The 18,445-nt window shown below is 39.0% G+C and overlaps 1 protein-coding gene across 8 annotated transcripts in view; it reads right to left on the bottom strand.

Annotated features, from left to right (window-relative positions):
- Positions 1–18,445, bottom strand: part of ADA2B (ADA2 2B) — a 133,161-nt gene that overhangs the window by 21,815 nt on the left and 92,901 nt on the right. For all 8 annotated transcript variants that reach the window (XM_089452931.1, XM_089452927.1, XM_089452932.1 and 5 more), the window contains one exon: positions 7,596–7,943. In XM_089452931.1, coding sequence (XP_089309057.1) covers positions 7,596–7,943 — 348 coding nt within the window. The remainder of the gene's footprint in view (positions 1–7,595; positions 7,944–18,445) is intronic.

The raw sequence follows: 18,445 nt of genomic DNA, 5'->3' as shown, positions 1-18,445 counted from the left end.
TATTCTGAGCAAGCTAGTGATATTTTTGTAACTCTACTATATAGGATTTATCATTCTTCAAGTTCGGTTCCTATAGATTTTTCAATTGTTCTTTCAATTTCTCAATCTCCTTTCCCTGAATAATCATCTCCTGCATGGCTTTAACCAATTCGGTGGCAGAATATGTATTCGATGTTGGTGTTGTTGTTGATGTTGAAGCCTCTGTTGCTCCTGCAACTACAATTGGTACTGCTGTAAGTGGGACTATAGCCAACTGTGAGGATTGCTCCTTCTCTTTGAGTAATTTTTCTAGTTCCACCTCCATTTCTCTGATTTGGACATTCTGTTCAATTATTATCTTGAACATGTCTTCCTTTTGTTTTTCCAATTCTCCCATTTCCTTGGTTTGAGGATCCTTTGTAGATGGCAACTTGAGTTGCTTCCTCAGAGCTGCTATATCAGCATTTTTCTTCTTTACTATCTCCTCCACTGCCTTTACATCACTGGGGTCATAACCTAACTTTATGACTAAGTCCTCTAATGACTTAATCCTAGTATCTTTTGCCAAGGATGAGATTTTCTCCAGCTTTAGTTGCGACTGTATGTTGCTGATGGAGGCTTGCAGTTTTGAAGTTGTCATGGCAGTGTTAGTCAGAGTGGAGTATAACATCTCCCCAGTCTATTTGTGCATGTCCATCTAATCAATCGGATGGATCTAATTTGTATCAAAAGAGAAGATTGTCTTATTGTAGTCTGCTATTGATTTAGGAAAAGGAATTTGTGCTTGCAAGAAAGTCATCTACATTCTCCCTTGTTCAGTATCAAAGGCTAACAAAAGCATTTGTTGGGAAGTAGTAGTTTGCTTCCAGAATTGAGTGTAAGTATTGGCTTTTAACATTTCATTCTTCTGCTTGATTGCTTTGTACTTAGCAAAAATATTAGGCTCTGTTTGGCCTTGAGCCAAGTCTGTTGTCTGAGCCACATTTGGAGGATCTTTTGAAGCAGAGGAAGATGGAGAGCCTATAAAAATGTCCTCGTCTTATACCTGCAAAAATGTCTTCTGGTGTTGTTGGCACATATTTACCTGTCATGACTATGGTAGTCTGCCTTCGTCATATTGCATAAAAACTGGTGGTGGATTCTTTTTAGGTTTCTTTCTATAAATTAAGAACTACTTGGCTTCAATTTTTGTCAAAGGAGAAGACTCTTCTTCTCTAGGCCTTTTATCACGTTTCTCCTGGGGGACTGATGTCTGTGAGGTGGTTGTATATAAAATTTGTTCCTCAGCTTCTTGCAATGTGTTCTCTTCCCATTTATCTTTGTTCATAAACTTCTCAATTTCGGGCCTGGGAGTATGAGAATAAGAAGTGGTCTTCTACTCCACTCTTAGACTAGAAATTATGCCGAAGGGGTCATAGGACCAAGTGAAACTTAACTGAAAGTTCATCTGCTTGAGAAGTGTATCTACCTCAGTGCCTATTGCCCTGCTATTGCATATGAATGGCCCCACCTGTGTTTTGATCTTGAATTGGGCCTTCTTCTTGGCTGAGACAAAATGTAAATCATCCATATTAATCATTTGCCTGATATACTCCAATGAGAAAATTCTCATAGGAACATATTTTGGCAATCTGTATGGTGGCAGCTCACAACCATACACTTTGATCTCGATGTAGTTCTGGTACAAGTACCAGTCTCTTGTTTTGGCTTGATCACTGAGGTGTAAAGTCCTTTGAATCTCATAACCTATCCTAGGTTCCACATTGTTGTTTAGAAGACACACCACTGTATAGATAAATTGATCAATGAAGTCACTGAAGGTGAAATCACTTGAATTCTTTCTCACTAAAGAGGTCCATTGTATAATTGATTGTGCATTACCTTGATCATCCAATTTCTGCAAGGTCATTGGAAACCTGTCTGCCTGATGAAACAAAAACATGTATACTAACACTGATGAATGTTTAAACATTCCTTTTGTTGTGATCTTGAGGAATTGGTCATGGATGTTATTTGCAAGGAATTGACTAAAATTAAATATTACAGAAGGTTTTTCTTTTGTGGAAAAGATGGACAGAAAACCTAAAATAGGCTCATCTACCCATTGATCTGAGTGGTATCCTAGTAGACAAGACACTAATGACACAATTTGTTTAATTTTTTCTTTGGGAGTTGAACATCTTCTGGTAGAAAGATCTCAAATATCCTAGCTCTCTGAGGGAAGGTCAACTTTTGGTAGAGTTCCATGAGGGAATCTATAGAAAAAGGGCTCAAAGAGTCACCCTAGGGGATTTGCAGCATTTGGTTAATGGATTCTGGGGTTATGGTCAGCAGAATGTCACCATTCTGGGCCACAATGGCTCTTTGGCTAGGAATATATCTGGATTGACACCACATGACAAAGTCTGGAAAAGGATGAGTCTGGGGAAACATGAATTGTGGCAAGAGGGATTCTAGAGATTGATTTCATCACTCTAGTCCAGAAAGGTCTGTTTGAGCCAATTGTGTAGTTCGAACAAGTCAAACTCACAATTGGTCTCTGCAATTTTGTAATGTTGATCTGCCAAGGGTATATGGTCCAAGTCAATTACAGGAGGGATCATTGGATTCTCGTTGGTTTGTTTTGACTTTCCCTTAGGTGCCATTGCTCAGAATGTTAGGAACAGAGATGAAGGTTTTTGGTCTTTTACCCGGGAAAATTCGAAAGTCTGATGCAGAAAATTGATCGTTGTGACCGATATGGTTGAAACTAGCTGACTGGGATCTGTAAGGGTGACCAAGCAATCGAGCAGATGAGGTGGTAGTTTGAAAACCTGTACCTGTTTGTCTGAAAGGGACGGGGAGCAGAAAGGAGCGACAGTGATCGATTTGGGGATTTTTATAAATGATTGGGAGCTTTCCATTATTTCTGGTCCGTTATGAAACGGATCGGTTGCCAGGTGGTATACGTTTGGGGGTAACGGGCATAGTGTAACGGGTAGATTATAACGAAACTAGAGCGAGGAGGCCATGTGGTGAGTTAGGAGTGGCAAGGAAGTAGGGACGTGGCAGAGGGATGATGAAATATGCGGAGATAACTGTTGGCGGGAAGTTGGGCAGATCCCGGGGGGGTAGGTGGTAACAGTTTGGAGGGTGGGTGCAAAATGACAAGCGCCCGCCACATATCGTGGGGCCCGGGAATAGGAATACCGCTTTTCGGATCCCCCTGTTGATAAAGATAGGATGGGCAAGGGGTCAAAAGTTGATTCCCCGTCGTTGATCCGCGCAAGGTAAATCATAACCGCTGGATTGTGCACACCATATACCACAAGCCGACAAAAAAATTTTGTCGCTTTCGACCTTTGTTACAAAAATCAAACATTAGCGCTTGTGCATTATTACATATTAATTAATCGTGTTTAAATTACATGATTAAACTAATTAAATCAAGATTAATCTACACTAAACATAATTAATTTAATCCAAGGGCGCGTTTTTATTAGCAAACCCATATTATTGTCCTAAGGATGCTTCTAACCCTATTATAATGCATATTTAAGAAATTAACCAAGTTTAGACACTTTGGTTAATATTCCTCTAATCTCCCTATTGCTTTCAACCAAGATTAGGCGGGATGGTTGATTTATTATCTAATCTATGCAACCTTTTAACTTAATTTAATCATGATTAAACAATATGATCAAACTATAGAACTTATTTCTATGTGGCATTTAAACAAGCTGCACACTTTTATTTGAAAAAATTCTAAAGTAATTTTAATGCATTTTTTTTTATCTTTTTGGTGGCATTTCAACTTGCTCACCTGCATATATTTTTATGGCGTTTTTTTATTCTTTCTTTTTATTCTATTTTTTCTTTTTCTCATATACATTTTTTATACCCCCTTTTCATCATTATATATATTGTAAATCATTTGCAGAATACAATATTATTTACAATTTCATCAATTGAAAGGAAATAGCCAATCAAAAATTGAAACTATGAATCATAAGACCCTAACAAAGTGAAGAGGGATCAGAGTGACAACCCCTACTCTGAGTGTTGCGCCTTAGGTGTACACTTTGGGTTTTCCCAAGATAAAAAATTGTCTCTTGAGCATGCTTATTCTAGTGTAATCTCTACTATTCTATTGCATTTATGGTTGAAATTTTCTTTTGTATAATTGCATAATGATTTGGAATGTGCTAAAGTAAGAATAAGATCATTGGAAGTAATTATTTGTAGCAAAAAATTGTGCCCATCTTTATTACACTTGAAAAATCAATAGATGCAAGTAAAAATAAGTGAGACGCCCATGGGTTGTTATAGTGCACAAACCCTCTTTGTTTGCTCTCTCCCTATCCACTCTCAGCTACTCTTCTCATCTATGGAACAAATGCACTCCAATACAATAGAACCTCTTTTCCTCCTAGTGGCATGGTTATAACACACCCCAATAGTCTACTAGTGGTTAAGTTTGACTCCTTCAACTCTTAACTAAATTACAATATGATTCTTCTAGAGTCCTTTTCATCATGATCAGGTGGCTAGCCCCTTTTCCATGAATAATGGGGGCTAACATGGCATTCTCTCAAATCATGGTGGTCAAAATAAGAAAGTCAACTTCCGGGTGGCATAAATTTTGCATAGGGACTCCGATTGAGGCAATTCTTGTGTCGTTGGAAAGGTATTTGTGTGTAGAATAGTGTTAGGGGTGCAGCACTTGAGAGGCAAAGTTTTACCCCCAAAAAACTCTGTTTTATGCCTCAAACTACTTCGGGAAGGTTTCAAACCACAATTTTCCAAATTGGGACCCACCAATAAAAATTATCTGATGAGCCGATTCCTCTACTTTTTCCACTCTAAAAGCATCAAGATGGATGAAAAATGACATAATGATCCAATCTGGATCAAAGGAGCTGGTCAAGAAAGATTCTAAAAAGAACAGCTCAAAGAATCAATCTAGATCCCATCCAGTCCCCCAATCTGCCCTGTCAACGTCAGATCAAGTGCAAACAGAGAATATCACTCCTTATCATGAGGATGAGATGCCAATTGGGAAAATATTGAATCTTCACAAGAAAAGGACCAGTTTTAGAAAAGGAGGATTCATAAGCTAAAAAGGAGAAAGAGGAGGAGGGAAATCGTCTCTCTACTTCTCCTTACTTTGCAAATGTTTTAAAGGAAAAAAAAAATCTGTGTTCCTCCCCTCCATTTAAAAGAGGAAGAAAAGATCACAGAAAGAGATCTCCAAAATTTGGTACCCAACAATCTCTTGACTCCTTTGGATCTAGTGAGGGGTCAATTCCACTCCAATCTTAGACATGTTTTGTTTTTGCATCATTTTGTGCAAACAATTTTTAAGTACGTACTCTTGTACTCAGGAGGCAATAAGATCAAATTATAGAATAATTAGTGTTGGATCTCTCACCTTTATCATTTTAATGGTAGGAGTATTGTTTTTTCATTTTAATGTCCTTTTTTTTCATAATCTCTGAAGCAGGCATTGCTTGTATCATTCTCTCCATTGTATCTCAGCTATGTGCTCCAATTATTGTTAGAAAAATGTGAGGGATCTGGATTCAGTGCATCAACAAGTCTGCGTACAAGAAAGGGGTGGAATTTTTTGGCTACAATATGAAATTCCAAATGTTGAAGGCCATCTTACCAACTACCTTGATGTATTTTCGATCTTGATCTGTTAGAATATATTTTTTCAATTTTGATTTCTTTCAAAATTTGAATATTTTTTTTACTTTCTAAGGAGAAAATTAAAAATTAAAAGTTCCTCATTATCATCAGGGAATGCTAATGCACTTAATCTGGACAAGGTTGATGGAACATTGAATAGGACTATTGAGAGAGGAGACAGCATTCAAAAAACAGGAGCTAAAGTGACTGGACACTCTGTCACTAGCACCTTCAAATGAAAAGCCAGGGACTTTTGCTCCCCAATTATGAATGCACTAGCACTATGAAGTGTTGGTTAAGTAGCCCCAAGGGTACCTCAATCAGTTGAACCATCCACCCAATGCATGTTTCCAATGGGGAGGCATAGGTTCAAATCCAGTCAAGTCCCTCAGGGTTAACAGCCACTATTGTGATTGGCAGTTGAGCCATCCTCCATCCAGATATTCAGTGGAAGAGAGGAGGGGAAGGATCCCACAAAGTTTTCCTTGGAACAAAAAATAAAGTGTCGGACAAGAGATTGTACTTTCCAATTGGCATTGAAAATGGGCACAGCCCAAAAATGTTGAAAAAACCAGACTCAGGAATAACTCAACAAAAGTCAAAAACTAAGACTCCACAAAAAATTGGCAAGCACTAAAAAGTAAATATGCTTGCTTATTTCATTTTCCTATCAATATTGTTTTCAGGCACTGCCAATTTTTTTGAAAAAGGTAACAACTTTTTCAGCTGTTCAAAACCAAGAAATTTTCTAGGTGATTCAACTCTTGGAAAAAACCTTGGGAAAAAATCGAACTCATTGATTTCTCAAAGATTTTTTCAACGGCATTACAGAAACTCTTATTTGAAATATTTTTCCCTTATTCATGTTATTCTCTGTCGTACATGGTATTTGGAATCAATACGTTGTAATAAATTTTGGAACTTCTCTACAAGTATTTGATATATAAAATTTCACATTTGCCCGATTAAGTTTATAGGCCTTGGTGTTTATTTGTAATCAAATCCATTTTAGAAATTTTAAGTATTTTCAAATTTTTCTTTGCCAGGTTTTATGTCATGTTTTTCCTGAGTAATTCCAAGTCTGAGCAATACTTTTTCGTTTTTGATTTTCCACACTTTTCCTTAGTCCAAATCACACAAATTTGGCGCCAATGCAATAATAAATGACAATGGAAATAATTCTACTCACCACGAGAGATTGGAAATTTGGATGTCATGACTACAACTTCACAGTTCTATTTTCACAGCACACCTAGTAAGTAAATTTATTAATGTCCAACTTATGACCACAAAAGTAGGTCAATGGGAATGAAGAAGGGTACAGTCAGTATGACTACAAGGTGGGAGTGCAAGCGCATCTCCTAAAAAAAAAATCTAAAAATAACATATAGAGAGAAAGAAACCAGTGGTAGTGCTGCCGTGACACGTATATAAGAAACCATGGTATAATACAAAATACTCAATAGTTTGCAGCACGATACAAAATAATAATGGCCTGCTAAAAAGGAATGAGTGAGTGAGATGGTAAGGTCTGACAGTGGAGCTAGAGATGTCAGGGGCTCCTGTCTCTAACGACTGATGGCAAGGGATAGCGGTGGATCCAACTGTATGATCCTAGGAGGGGATGTATGAGCAAGGGATACTCCTAACATTCGAGGGATAGTCCTCATCAAATGAAAAATGACACAAAATGTTCAAAGATACACTATCTAGATATTCAGTAACTTTGACTGCTTCTTCAAAAAATTGCTTTGAAGTTAAGTGATACTCGCAATCACCATGCATAGGATTTTCTCATTCTCTTTCATAAAAAGATTAACTGATCAAATCCATATGCTCCTACATTTTATGAATTAATCAGGAAAACTCATGCCAACAACTCCCATCTACTTTGGAAAACTAAGCAAGTATAAGCATTTATGATAGGTCAGGAGCAATAAGCTTACAGTATCAGACAGCAACTCCACGCCTGGAAAGCCCGTTATGTCCCATTGTATTAAAGATTTCTTTGCTCCCTTTTGCCCTGCAGCCGCAGGACATGTGTTGTTTCCTACAGGTGCCTGCCCTGCAGTACTCTTTATCTTTTGGTTGTCCACCATACCACCAGGACTACCATCTCCTTCTCCTCTTTCTCTGTTTGTAGTGCGGTTTGCACGCTGAGCTACTTTTCCACTTGCAGCCAGTTGACAACTTTCCTTTGATTTTTTCTGACTGGCTTCAGCCTCTCTCTTCTTTTTTTCTGCTGCATACTGTTCCCCTTCAGCCAATGTGTGACAACCAGCAGCTCTATATTCCTGCAAATTAAAGTTCAGTTTTAAATTTGTTAAATTCAGTCAACAAAGAAAACACAAGCAATACAACAAAACTGGAAACTGAAGGAAACCATTTTATCTCATCCTAATAAAGGAAAGAGAAAACAAAAGTAGAAACCAGATTATCACAGCGAAAAAAGCCTGCATTCTATTACAGAACAGTAAAGACATGAGATGTATACACCTGAAAAAGGAAACCAAAGAACAATGCATTTATTTGTCCAGGCCAACAAATATTGGAGAGAAGTAATATCATAGTAGATTGCAAACAAAATCAGAGGTCCAAAAAACACATACAACTGATTTTTTACCATGACCTTATTTAAGTATTAAACATAAGTGAGCTTAAATGAGTTGTTGGACCCTAGTTTCAGCATTCTTTATTGAGATAACTTAAATTTTTCCCTTTCTGTGAAACATATCATGGCATTAAAAGAAGTGGCACCCCTCTGTATTCATTATGAAAAACAGTGAGAATTTGGATTGCTGCAATGCCACTGCATCTACAACCCATAAGGAGCCATATCATGATAACCTCAGAACCTATAGATATACATAGACATAGCTGGGAAAAGAGATACAAGAAAATTTAGCGCCATACAAAACACATTTACAGCCTAGTCTGTTGGTATAATAAATCTACGGCACATGCATCCTCCAACTGATGACCTGAAATGAAATAACAAGCATTGACAGGAACAGAGGGCATAATTATTAAATAAACCAGAAAGAAAATCATTTAGGAGGAAATCCAATGAAACCTTCTATTTCATCTTAATTTGAAACTCAGTTGGACAACAACAAACATCTTAACACTCAGCAAGACCTCAACATAATAGATTTCAAAGTATATTGGGTTGATATTGAACTAGAATTTATTCCAATCTCAATTTGCCTTAGTTTAAGCCAAATCATATGATAATATGGCATTGAGGCAACAAGAAGTTTCACCAAGTTTGCAGTTTTTGTTATCTTGTGATATAAATATATCCATTCCTAAAACAATCCATTGCCTAACATCTTTAATAACTAACCCAGATATTTAGTCAGGTGAGGAAGAGGATTACTATAGACTGTAAAGAGATTTGTTTTGTGTAATGTCCCTTTTTTCCAGATGTGCCGAGGAAAAAAGGGACATCTCAGTAGCCTAGCTAATTCCCATAGGCTACAGAATATTAAATATCAGGGAATTAATTTATCAACAAGTGACTAAAATCATCTGGGTTGGCGAACTGAAAATGGAACTAGAATAAATTTGAGAAAAGACAACATCCCTTCAGCTGATCTTCTGGAAGAACCATCAGAAATCAGAGAGTTAGCTAATTGGATGAACAGGGAAGGATATATTAGAATCAAAGATATTTCTCAGTGGGATGAACATGGTGCGTGGAAGAATTGGATTTGTCCGAGACTCCCTTCACATTATTAGCCCCATTGCAAAATGCTAATTAATTCCCTAAAAGGATATGCTCCCATTGAAATATCATTATCTGACAAACGGCCGTGGAGGATTGCCCACATCAACGATACTTGATTAAAGCTGGGTATGATCTTCTTGTTCGCAATCTCCCTCACCCAGCTTCGTCAAAATTATGGAAGAAGATCTGGCACAAAGATGGGATTCGCAAGGTCAATATATTCTGCTGGACTTTAGTCCATGAGAAAATATTAACATCAGAGAATTTAAAGAAACAAAATATCCAAGGACCGTCGAGATGCGCTCTATGCCAGGCAGAGGAGGAGGACATTCCTCATCTTTTTTAGTTGTGTCCCTTTTCTCTCACTGTCTGGCAGAAAGCCTTTGAGAAAATCAGCAACGTAGATTCTATTCCAGAAAACTGGACGGAGATGTTGAAATTTGGGGAAATAGGTTTCCTTGGCCACAAACAGCTTCGTCATTGTCTATGCATTGCTGGATGTCGCTCCTGAAATACCTCTGTTGAGCAATATGGCTAGTTCGAAATAGCGTCATTTTTAAAAGAGATCATCCCTCCTCAGTCAAGATAGAAAATAAAGCTCTGAATCTTCCATTTGAAGCTATTACAGCCAAGGGTTTTAACCTCTCAGATATAGAGGACTTAAACCCAAGCAAAAAAAAATTGGATTGAAGTTGGTCGGACTTCTCCTCATGCAGGTAGCTTCAACCTCCGCCCAGCCTTCAATGAACGTTTTTGTATAAGAATGGAACTTCCTGAATTTCAAAAATGGAGAAAAACAAAGGATCATCTTATTGATTTTTCCTCGGCACTTCAGAATCAGGTCTATGTCTAAAAACACGATCACAAACACATTGAAATACCACAACAAAAGCACTTTGCACAGCGAAAAATGTAGAGCAGTGAATCAATGAAGTAAACAATAATTTTTGCAACCCAAAACTTGTTATATTACAACTTTAATACAACAAACACAGGGCTCCTATACCAGGGATCATGGCCCTTACAATTAGCCCTGGTACAAGGAAACTAGGGCTTGATGACAACAACACATGACCATCAATCTGCCCTTGAACAAGACACACTTGACTTGCTGATGAAGCGCTTACCACAGCCTTTTCAGTCCATGTACCTTGAACACCCCGCAGGTCCCTTGGCAACTATACACAAAGAGAGTACGGCTGCTCCAATGCCTCTGCCACTGCTGCTCACAACGTCCTCTGCTACTTCAGATTTGCTTGCACACCCAGCTCTTCAATCTGCCTTCTATCAATGACACTGCTGCTCCAATGACACTGAACTTAGGCCTTCTTCAAGCTGCTTTCTTACATACCTCTTGCTGATCCAAAATGTCTGATCATAGGTCTTAAGGACAGCCCTTCCAACTGTCTTCTTGCTGCTCCAAGACAACAGTACTTAGGGCACACATGGCAGCCCTCACAACTATGGCTCAACACCTCATGAATGATAGTACTTAGGGCATCACAAATCAGCCCACACACAGTCCCTTAACAACCTATAAGATGACTGATCTAGGGCACAAAAACACTGCTGTTCACCACCCTTGTTGACAGCCTTCCACACTTAGCAAATCATCAACCATAAGACCACAAAGCATACCTCTCCAGAGACTCGACACAGCCTCCAACGCTCCTCTGTTCTGGGCACCAACAGTCAGATTTCAGCCTAATTGCAGTCCACAGTTAGGGTTACCTCAGTCACATTAAACGCTGTAATAAGCTCCCATACAGACCTGTTTCCCTTCACTGCCTTTAGAGAATAACTCAGCCTAGACTCGGCCTAACATTCCACCTCAAACAAAGGTCTCGGTTGAGGTCTCGGCTCTCTCTTCAAGCTCTGAAGTTAGCTCGGCTGTCACAGAGATTATCACAGAAATAAACAACCCAGAACTATGCCCCATCCACAAACAGACCTTCTCAAACTTGGCCAGCCAGAACCTACAACAAGAACCCAATCTCACCCTTCTCTCCTTGCTAACTAGGCTCCTTTGAGGTCTGTGGTCCTCTTGTGAAGTCTTCTCTTGATGAGATCGCACTTGTGGATGTGACAAATGATCTTGAACTCACCTCTTCTTATAGTGATCTTAGGGGCTAACATTAAACTCCAAGGATCATGTCTTGTAGGCCAAGCCGACATGAGCCTACACATAAAAACCCCACTATCATTAGAAATAAATTCTCTTTCATTTGTTTATCGCCACTCTATAGAAGCCCTAGGTGCTCCTTAGTCCATCAAGGGTGCTCCTCATGCATCTTGTTGACCACTCATGTGTCAACCACCCCTTGAGTAGAGTGCAGTGCAAAACAGTTAGAATTTTTTCAGATTTCATCATCATCTTATGGCTTCTGGTCTTCATATTGTAATCCAAATCCTATTGCCCTATGGACCTTCATGTAAAAATGATTCTAGTATGTTTATAAAGTCATGTAAAACATCTAGGTAACCCTATGATTTTTATCAAAGAGTTTCACTCTATGGATTTTTTTCCTCCGCCAATTATCTATGTTTTTAAACATTTATAATTAGTAGAGTTTTTCTCCCAAGCATGCCCCAAAGCTAGAGTGGGGCTCAACGGTAAGGTCTTAGGTGAGTCCTAGTGTATCAAGTCTATGTAAATTATCATACTAGATCATCTGTAAAGTGTCGCAAAATTTGGTTGAGTCTAGAGGTCATGTTTTTATTGTCAAAATTCCCCTTTTGTATGGGATTTTCTATGTAATATTTGATGTAAAGATGTAAAAAGTGTTGTCTATAGAGGTTCTAGGGGGTATGAGTACTTAATTTTACACCTCAACTCCTAAACTTTCTATCTAGACACGCTTTGAGGGTGGAAAATATCTCTAACCCCCTCTAGAATCGTTACTTTTATTTCCTACAAAACATGGCAAAATAATTGGCCAAAAATTAATCAAAAAATAAATGAGAGAAAATAAAATTTTCTCGAAGTAGAAAAATAATTAAAAAGGAAATGTGCACTTTCCAAAAATGAGAATCAAATTGAAAGAACAAAAGTCTCATTTCCAACGCAGAAAAAGACCCACAAAAAATTCGTTGGGCCATAAGGAAATTGTTTTCTCAAGGAAATACAATTTCTAGGTCTAGGTGGTTATTTTGAAGATTTTCTAGTAGTCCAAAACCACCCAGAAGTCAAAGGTTGGTCCATCCAACACATCAATCAAGGAGGTCAAAATTCTTGGAGATCTGTGCAATAGTAATCAAGGGTTCAAATTGTTTTGAACAGGATCAAGCCATGGATCAAATCAACTAGCCGTTTTTTCCACTTGGAGGCTCTCAAACTCTCATTTTTTCCATATAAGGAAGCTCTAAGCTCCTCATATCATCTTCATGTAATCTTGAGCTCTTGGCTAAGCGAAGTTTTGGTATCCTTGTAATATTTTTTTGAGCAATATAATAAAGTCATTGGGGCAAAGCTATGGTGTTATTCTTCAGTTATATGGTATAATCTTTCTAATCTCTAGTGTGTAATATTCTACTAGTGCTTTATATTGTTATTTCCATTAGCTCTTAAAGATTCACTGTTGTATAGTTACCTTGCATCATTGTTTAGATTTGGAGAAACACACTAGGTGGAGCAAGTCTAATGGTTTTCAATTAAACCCTTAGACTCCTCTATCACTGTGCTATCCAAATCTCTATGGATCTAACAATTATCTTTCAAGTGTGTGTAGAAAATAGTATTGTTGATCAAATCTTCGATACTTGGGGGCATTCTCGGTTGAATTAACCAACTATTCAAGCATAGAAGCTGAAGAACCCATAGTGGGTCAGCTGAAGACTTATCTTTCAAATCAAGAAAAGGGGTTTTCCTTGCCATTTGATCTCGATCGAATTTAATTATCTTTAAAATCTTTCAAAATTTATTTTAGAGTTTTAATGAATAGATCTATTATTAGAAGAGCTTATCATTGTAAATTTGTGAATAGATCTTGTGTATATATTCCCTCCTAACCTTGTATATATTTCCATCTATTTGTATATATGTGTTGGGTTTTTTCTTGATTCTTCTTTGTAGATCTGAAGGAAGGCATCGATCATTAGACTTGGACCTATTGTATATAATTTTTGCACGCTTGATCCCATCGAAATTTTGAGGAAGATTGTTTTCTGAAGCTAGGATCAGCCTCCTAGCCTAGACGACTAGGGCTCTTTAGGGCAGCGAAGATTGTACAACTAGTTGTTCACACCTTTGAGGTGGCCAAAAGGGTTTGGAGGCCTATTTGCCTTCCAAATCGAAATTTCTCCAAGAGTTTTCCTCCATAACATTTTTGCAATTTTGTTCTAGTGTTTCACTTCGGTTTTTGGCAACAAGAAATTCCAGCTTAATCTGTCCTTGAATTAAATTGTGAATTAAAATCAAATTCTATTCTCATAACTTGTAAAAAGCTAATTAAGTTTAATTAACTTAATTAACTTAGGAATTTCAAGTTGGAAGTCTTTATGTAGTCATGTATATGTTCTCCCTAAATTTTAGGGGTCCAAGATGAGTTTATTTGAGTTGTAATTAGATAACTCAATTTGACTGAGTTATAGACAGTTAAACTAGTTCTAACTGTTTGTGGAACTAGTAGAGGTCTAGTAGTGAGTTGGTGCACTAGTGCATCCTTAATGCTACTCCAGCGAACTGAAGATTCCCTCATGACAAACTCATTCATATCAGTTCAGAGAAAGACCCAGTTGAGACTAGAGTGCAGGGACAATGTCCTATCAGTTGTAGAATGGTCCAAGTAGTACAGATCATGCATGCAATCACAAAATGGCCTAAGTTTGGATTGCATAGTTATGGAGGAAGGATTTTCCAATTAAATATGAGTTGATCCTCACAGGAATTGCGCAAGGAAATAGAGGCTTGGTAGGCAGCATAAATTGGCTAAGTGTTGGTCAGTGCGGGCTTGTGAGGGAGAGAGTTGATCATACTTGTGCAGAAATTGTTCTTATGAGAACATGCTTTGCATTATCACTCAGATTTCTGATTAATGCAATAGATAGTCAGGGTTTTGAGCAATGGCTTTCCCAGAGAAACAATTGTGTTAGGTGTCTTTGATTATCTTCCTCTTGTCAATTATTGTTTTCATCGATCTAATGGTTTCCACTGTTTAAAGAGTAGAGTAGATTCTTGTCTTGTGTTTTAGTACATTACATGAGATGTGAATCTACAGGAAAATCTACATGGTATCGAAGCAGAAGACAATATACTAGAGGAGATTTAAAAGTTTTGAGTTTTGGGTTACAGGCTATGAAACCAGATTCGTCCCCCAAGCCCTACGTGTCCCGAATCCGGCGAATTGCAAACGATTCAGGCAGATTCGTGTCTGAAAATCGGGACGCATCATGTCCAATCGGGACACTTCGAATCTAGAACATGTCCCGATCAGGACACTTCTATTTGCACATTCACTTGTTTAGTTTGTTGTGGGTTTGCTATGGGTGTTTGGGAGCAAGGAGCAAAGGGTGTGGGAGCATTTTCAAGGAGATTCAAGCAATAGGTAAGTGCTAGAGCCTGTCAGATTTGATGATGGTGATACTATAGAGGGGTCATCCTCCACACCAACAGATGCAGAGATGACTTTGGATACAGAGGAGGAGGATGCAGCAGAGGAGAGCAGTGGTGACCATGATGATGAGGACAGTGATGCTGATTTTGATGATGACTATGAGGATTGATGACTCATGAGTCATGAGCTACCTACTGCCTTGACGCTTGTATACTTGTAGACTTGTAGTTGTAGTTATTTTGTGTTTGTTATTTCTATTTGCCATTGGCATTGCACTACCTATGTAAGCCTATGTAAGCAGTAACACATTTTGATTTTGATGACTTAATGAGAAAACTACAATATCTTTATCTTATTATTTTGTCTTTCTCCTATTGGATAATTGATGAATTGAATATGTATTATAAATTTATAATTTATCATTTATCATTTATCATTTATGTCACAATTGTATTTGTAATTTTGTATGCATAATGTTACTCTGTAAAACTTACATCTAGATGAAGATCTATGTTTGATTCAATGAATTTATCTCATGAATGAGAATTTGAGTAAGAAATATCTAATTAAATTTGAGTAAGAAATATATAATTTTTAATATATATATATAGCATATATGAACGTGTCCTGTGCCGGGGGCTCAATGCGTCTGTATCCGACACTCGAATCCCTGTATTCGTCGAATCCTGAATCCCTGTGTCAAGTGACTTAGGTTATAGGTGAAATTCGAATTTGCAATACATACTTTAGGATCGGCAAATGGCTTTCTACAGTTTGAGGCTCGAGTATGCCTTGGAAGGTAGCTCAAATTATATAGCTTGGAAGGATAGGATGGAGGCTGTGCTGGAGGATAATGGCCTCAAGGAATTCATTGAGAAAGACATTCCTAAGCCAGCAACATCGGATGCACAGAATCTAGCCGAATGGAAGAAGTGTGTGGCAAAGGCAAGGCGGATAATCCTTGAGGGAGTTTGAGACCACATTGTCTCGAGTCTCCATGGGAAGGAAACTCCGTATGCTATGTGGAAAGCATTGACAGACCTATTCCAGAACAACAGTGACCATAGGAAGTTGGCACTGAAAGACAAACTTCGAAAAATCAAGATGGAGAAAGGCGAGACCATTCCAAAATACTTGACCAAGTTCACTCATTGTCGTGATGAGCTTGGAAGTGTTGGAATAATCGTTTCCGAGGATGATATGGTGAGCCTAGCTCTCCTAGGCCTTCCCAAGAGTTGGAATAGCTATCAAGACTCTGTTAATGGGAGGGAGAAGCTGCCAGATTGGGAACGACTGTGGTCGTATTTGATGCAGGAGGAGATCAGAAGGAACACCAGAGATGGTTCCTCATCAAAGACTGATGATGAGGAAAATTGTGCCTTAGTGGGTAAGGCAAGGAAGGGGAAAGGGAAGGCATCCCATTCCAAATCGGATTCTTGTCATGGAGGCAAGAAGAAAGACATGTCGAAAGTTAAGTGCTTTCATTGTCATGAGCTGGGACATTTTGCTACAAATTATCCGCTCAAGAAGTCCAAGAAGAAGTCCTCAGGAGGAGCAGCGGGTGAGGCTTTGGCGTCTCAATTCGAATTCGAATTTACTCTCATTGCATGCATGGTGTCATCAATGATGGGTAGTGTATGGTACCTTGACAGTGGAGCTTCATTCCACATGATTGGTGACAAGGAGTTGTTCAATGACCTGGAGGAGAAGGATCTCCAGATGCATATCGAGATGGGTGACGATGGGAGGTATAGTGCTACTGGATTGGGCACGGTTACTTTTCAGAGGGAGCAGGGTGCTCCTCTCACCTTGAGAGATGTTATGTATGTGCCCGGGTTGAAGAAGAACTTAGTATCAATCGCCATGTTGGAGGATAGAGGCTATGATGTGGTCTTTAGCAAAGGAAAGGCGTTCCTTCAACACATAGCCACAGGTCAGGTAAAGAAGATAGGGCTTCTAGTTAGGAATCTCTATAAGTTGGAGGCAGAGGATTGTGCTTCTTTGAGCACGAAAGAGCCGAGATGTTGACGAGTTGTGGCACAGGCGATTAGGTCACTTGCATCATGGGGCTTTGAAAATCATGCAGCATATCTCTACTGGTCTTCCCAAAGGTACGTTAAAGCAAGTTCATACATGCAAGGGGTGTACTTTGGGAAAATACACTAAGGCTTCCTTTCACGACAGGGACAGTCGAGCAAAGGAGATTCTAGAGCAAGTCCATTCAGATGTGTTGGATCAAATCTATATTGGCACTATCAGCACAAATGGGTTGGAAGATACATCAGATGGATGTAAAGACAACCTTCCTTAATGGCATGATTAAGGAAGAGGTGTACATAGAGCAGCCTGAAGGTTTTGAGACCTTCGACCATGAGTCGCATGTGTGTCGGCTCAAGAGAGCGTTGTATGGGCTGAAGCAAGCACCCCATGCTTGGTACACCAGGATCGATAGCTACTTCACCGGGTTTGGCTTCACCAAGAGTGAAGCGGATGTGAACCTGTACCACATAGTGGTGGAAGGTAAATTGTTGATCATTGTGTTATATGTCGACGATTTGATTTTGACAGGTGATGATCAGTTGATCAAGTCTTGCAAGGAGGATCTTGCAAGAGAGTTTGAGATGAAGGACATGGGGCTCATGCATTACTTTCTAGGCATGGAAGTATGGCAAGATGATGGGGAACTGTTTGTGTCTCAGGGCAAGTATGCCAACGAGATACTCAGGAGCTTTTCCATGGAGAGCAACAAACCCATGGAGACTCCTCTAGCAGGTAACTGGAGGAAGGAGGATGCTACTTCAGGGAAGTAGTGGAAGCTACTATTTGCAGGTAGCTTGTGGGTTCACTCATGTATTTGGTGAACACACAACCGGATATGTGCTATGCAGTTAACCAACTTAGTCAAGCAATGGTTAGGCCTACCAAGTTGTATTGGAAGCGGCAAAGCATGTGTTGAGATACCTCAAGGGCACTGCTCAGTATGGATTATGGTACAGACGGACGGAGGGTGTGAAGCTTCAAGGCTTCACCAATGCAAATTGGGCAAGGAGTCCATCTGACAGGAAGAGCACATCAGGAGGGATCTTCAGTATTGGGTCAGCAACAGTTTCTTGGTACAGCAGGAAACAAAGATCGATTGCACTCAGTTCAGCAAAGGCAGAGTACATGGCTGCAAGTCAGGCAGCATGTGAGGCCATCTGGATGAGGAAGATTCTGGTTGGTTTGTTTGGTCAGCAGATGGATCCAACTATGATTTACTGCGATAATCAGAGTTGTATCAAACTCTCTGAAAATCCAGTTTTTCATGATCAGTCCAAGCATATTGATATTCGATATCATCATCTCAAAGATTGTGTATTGAGGCGGATTATGTTATTGGAGTACATTCCCACGGAGGAGTAAGACGCTGACATTTTGACAAAGGCATTGTCAAGATGTAAATTTGAGTTTCACAGAGACAGGATCAGGGTAGCTGATAATCCCTTTCTTGTTAAGAGAGAGTGTTGAGAAATGG

This window comes from Pinus tabuliformis, chromosome X (genome assembly GCF_031772625.1).
Source record: "Pinus tabuliformis cultivar Carrire ecotype Pingquan chromosome X, CPIR1, whole genome shotgun sequence".
In the NCBI taxonomy this organism is placed as follows: domain Eukaryota; kingdom Viridiplantae; phylum Streptophyta; class Pinopsida; order Pinales; family Pinaceae; genus Pinus; species Pinus tabuliformis.
The sequence above is the reverse complement of the archived record's forward strand: the minus strand, read 5'-3'. Positions and strand labels throughout refer to the sequence as shown.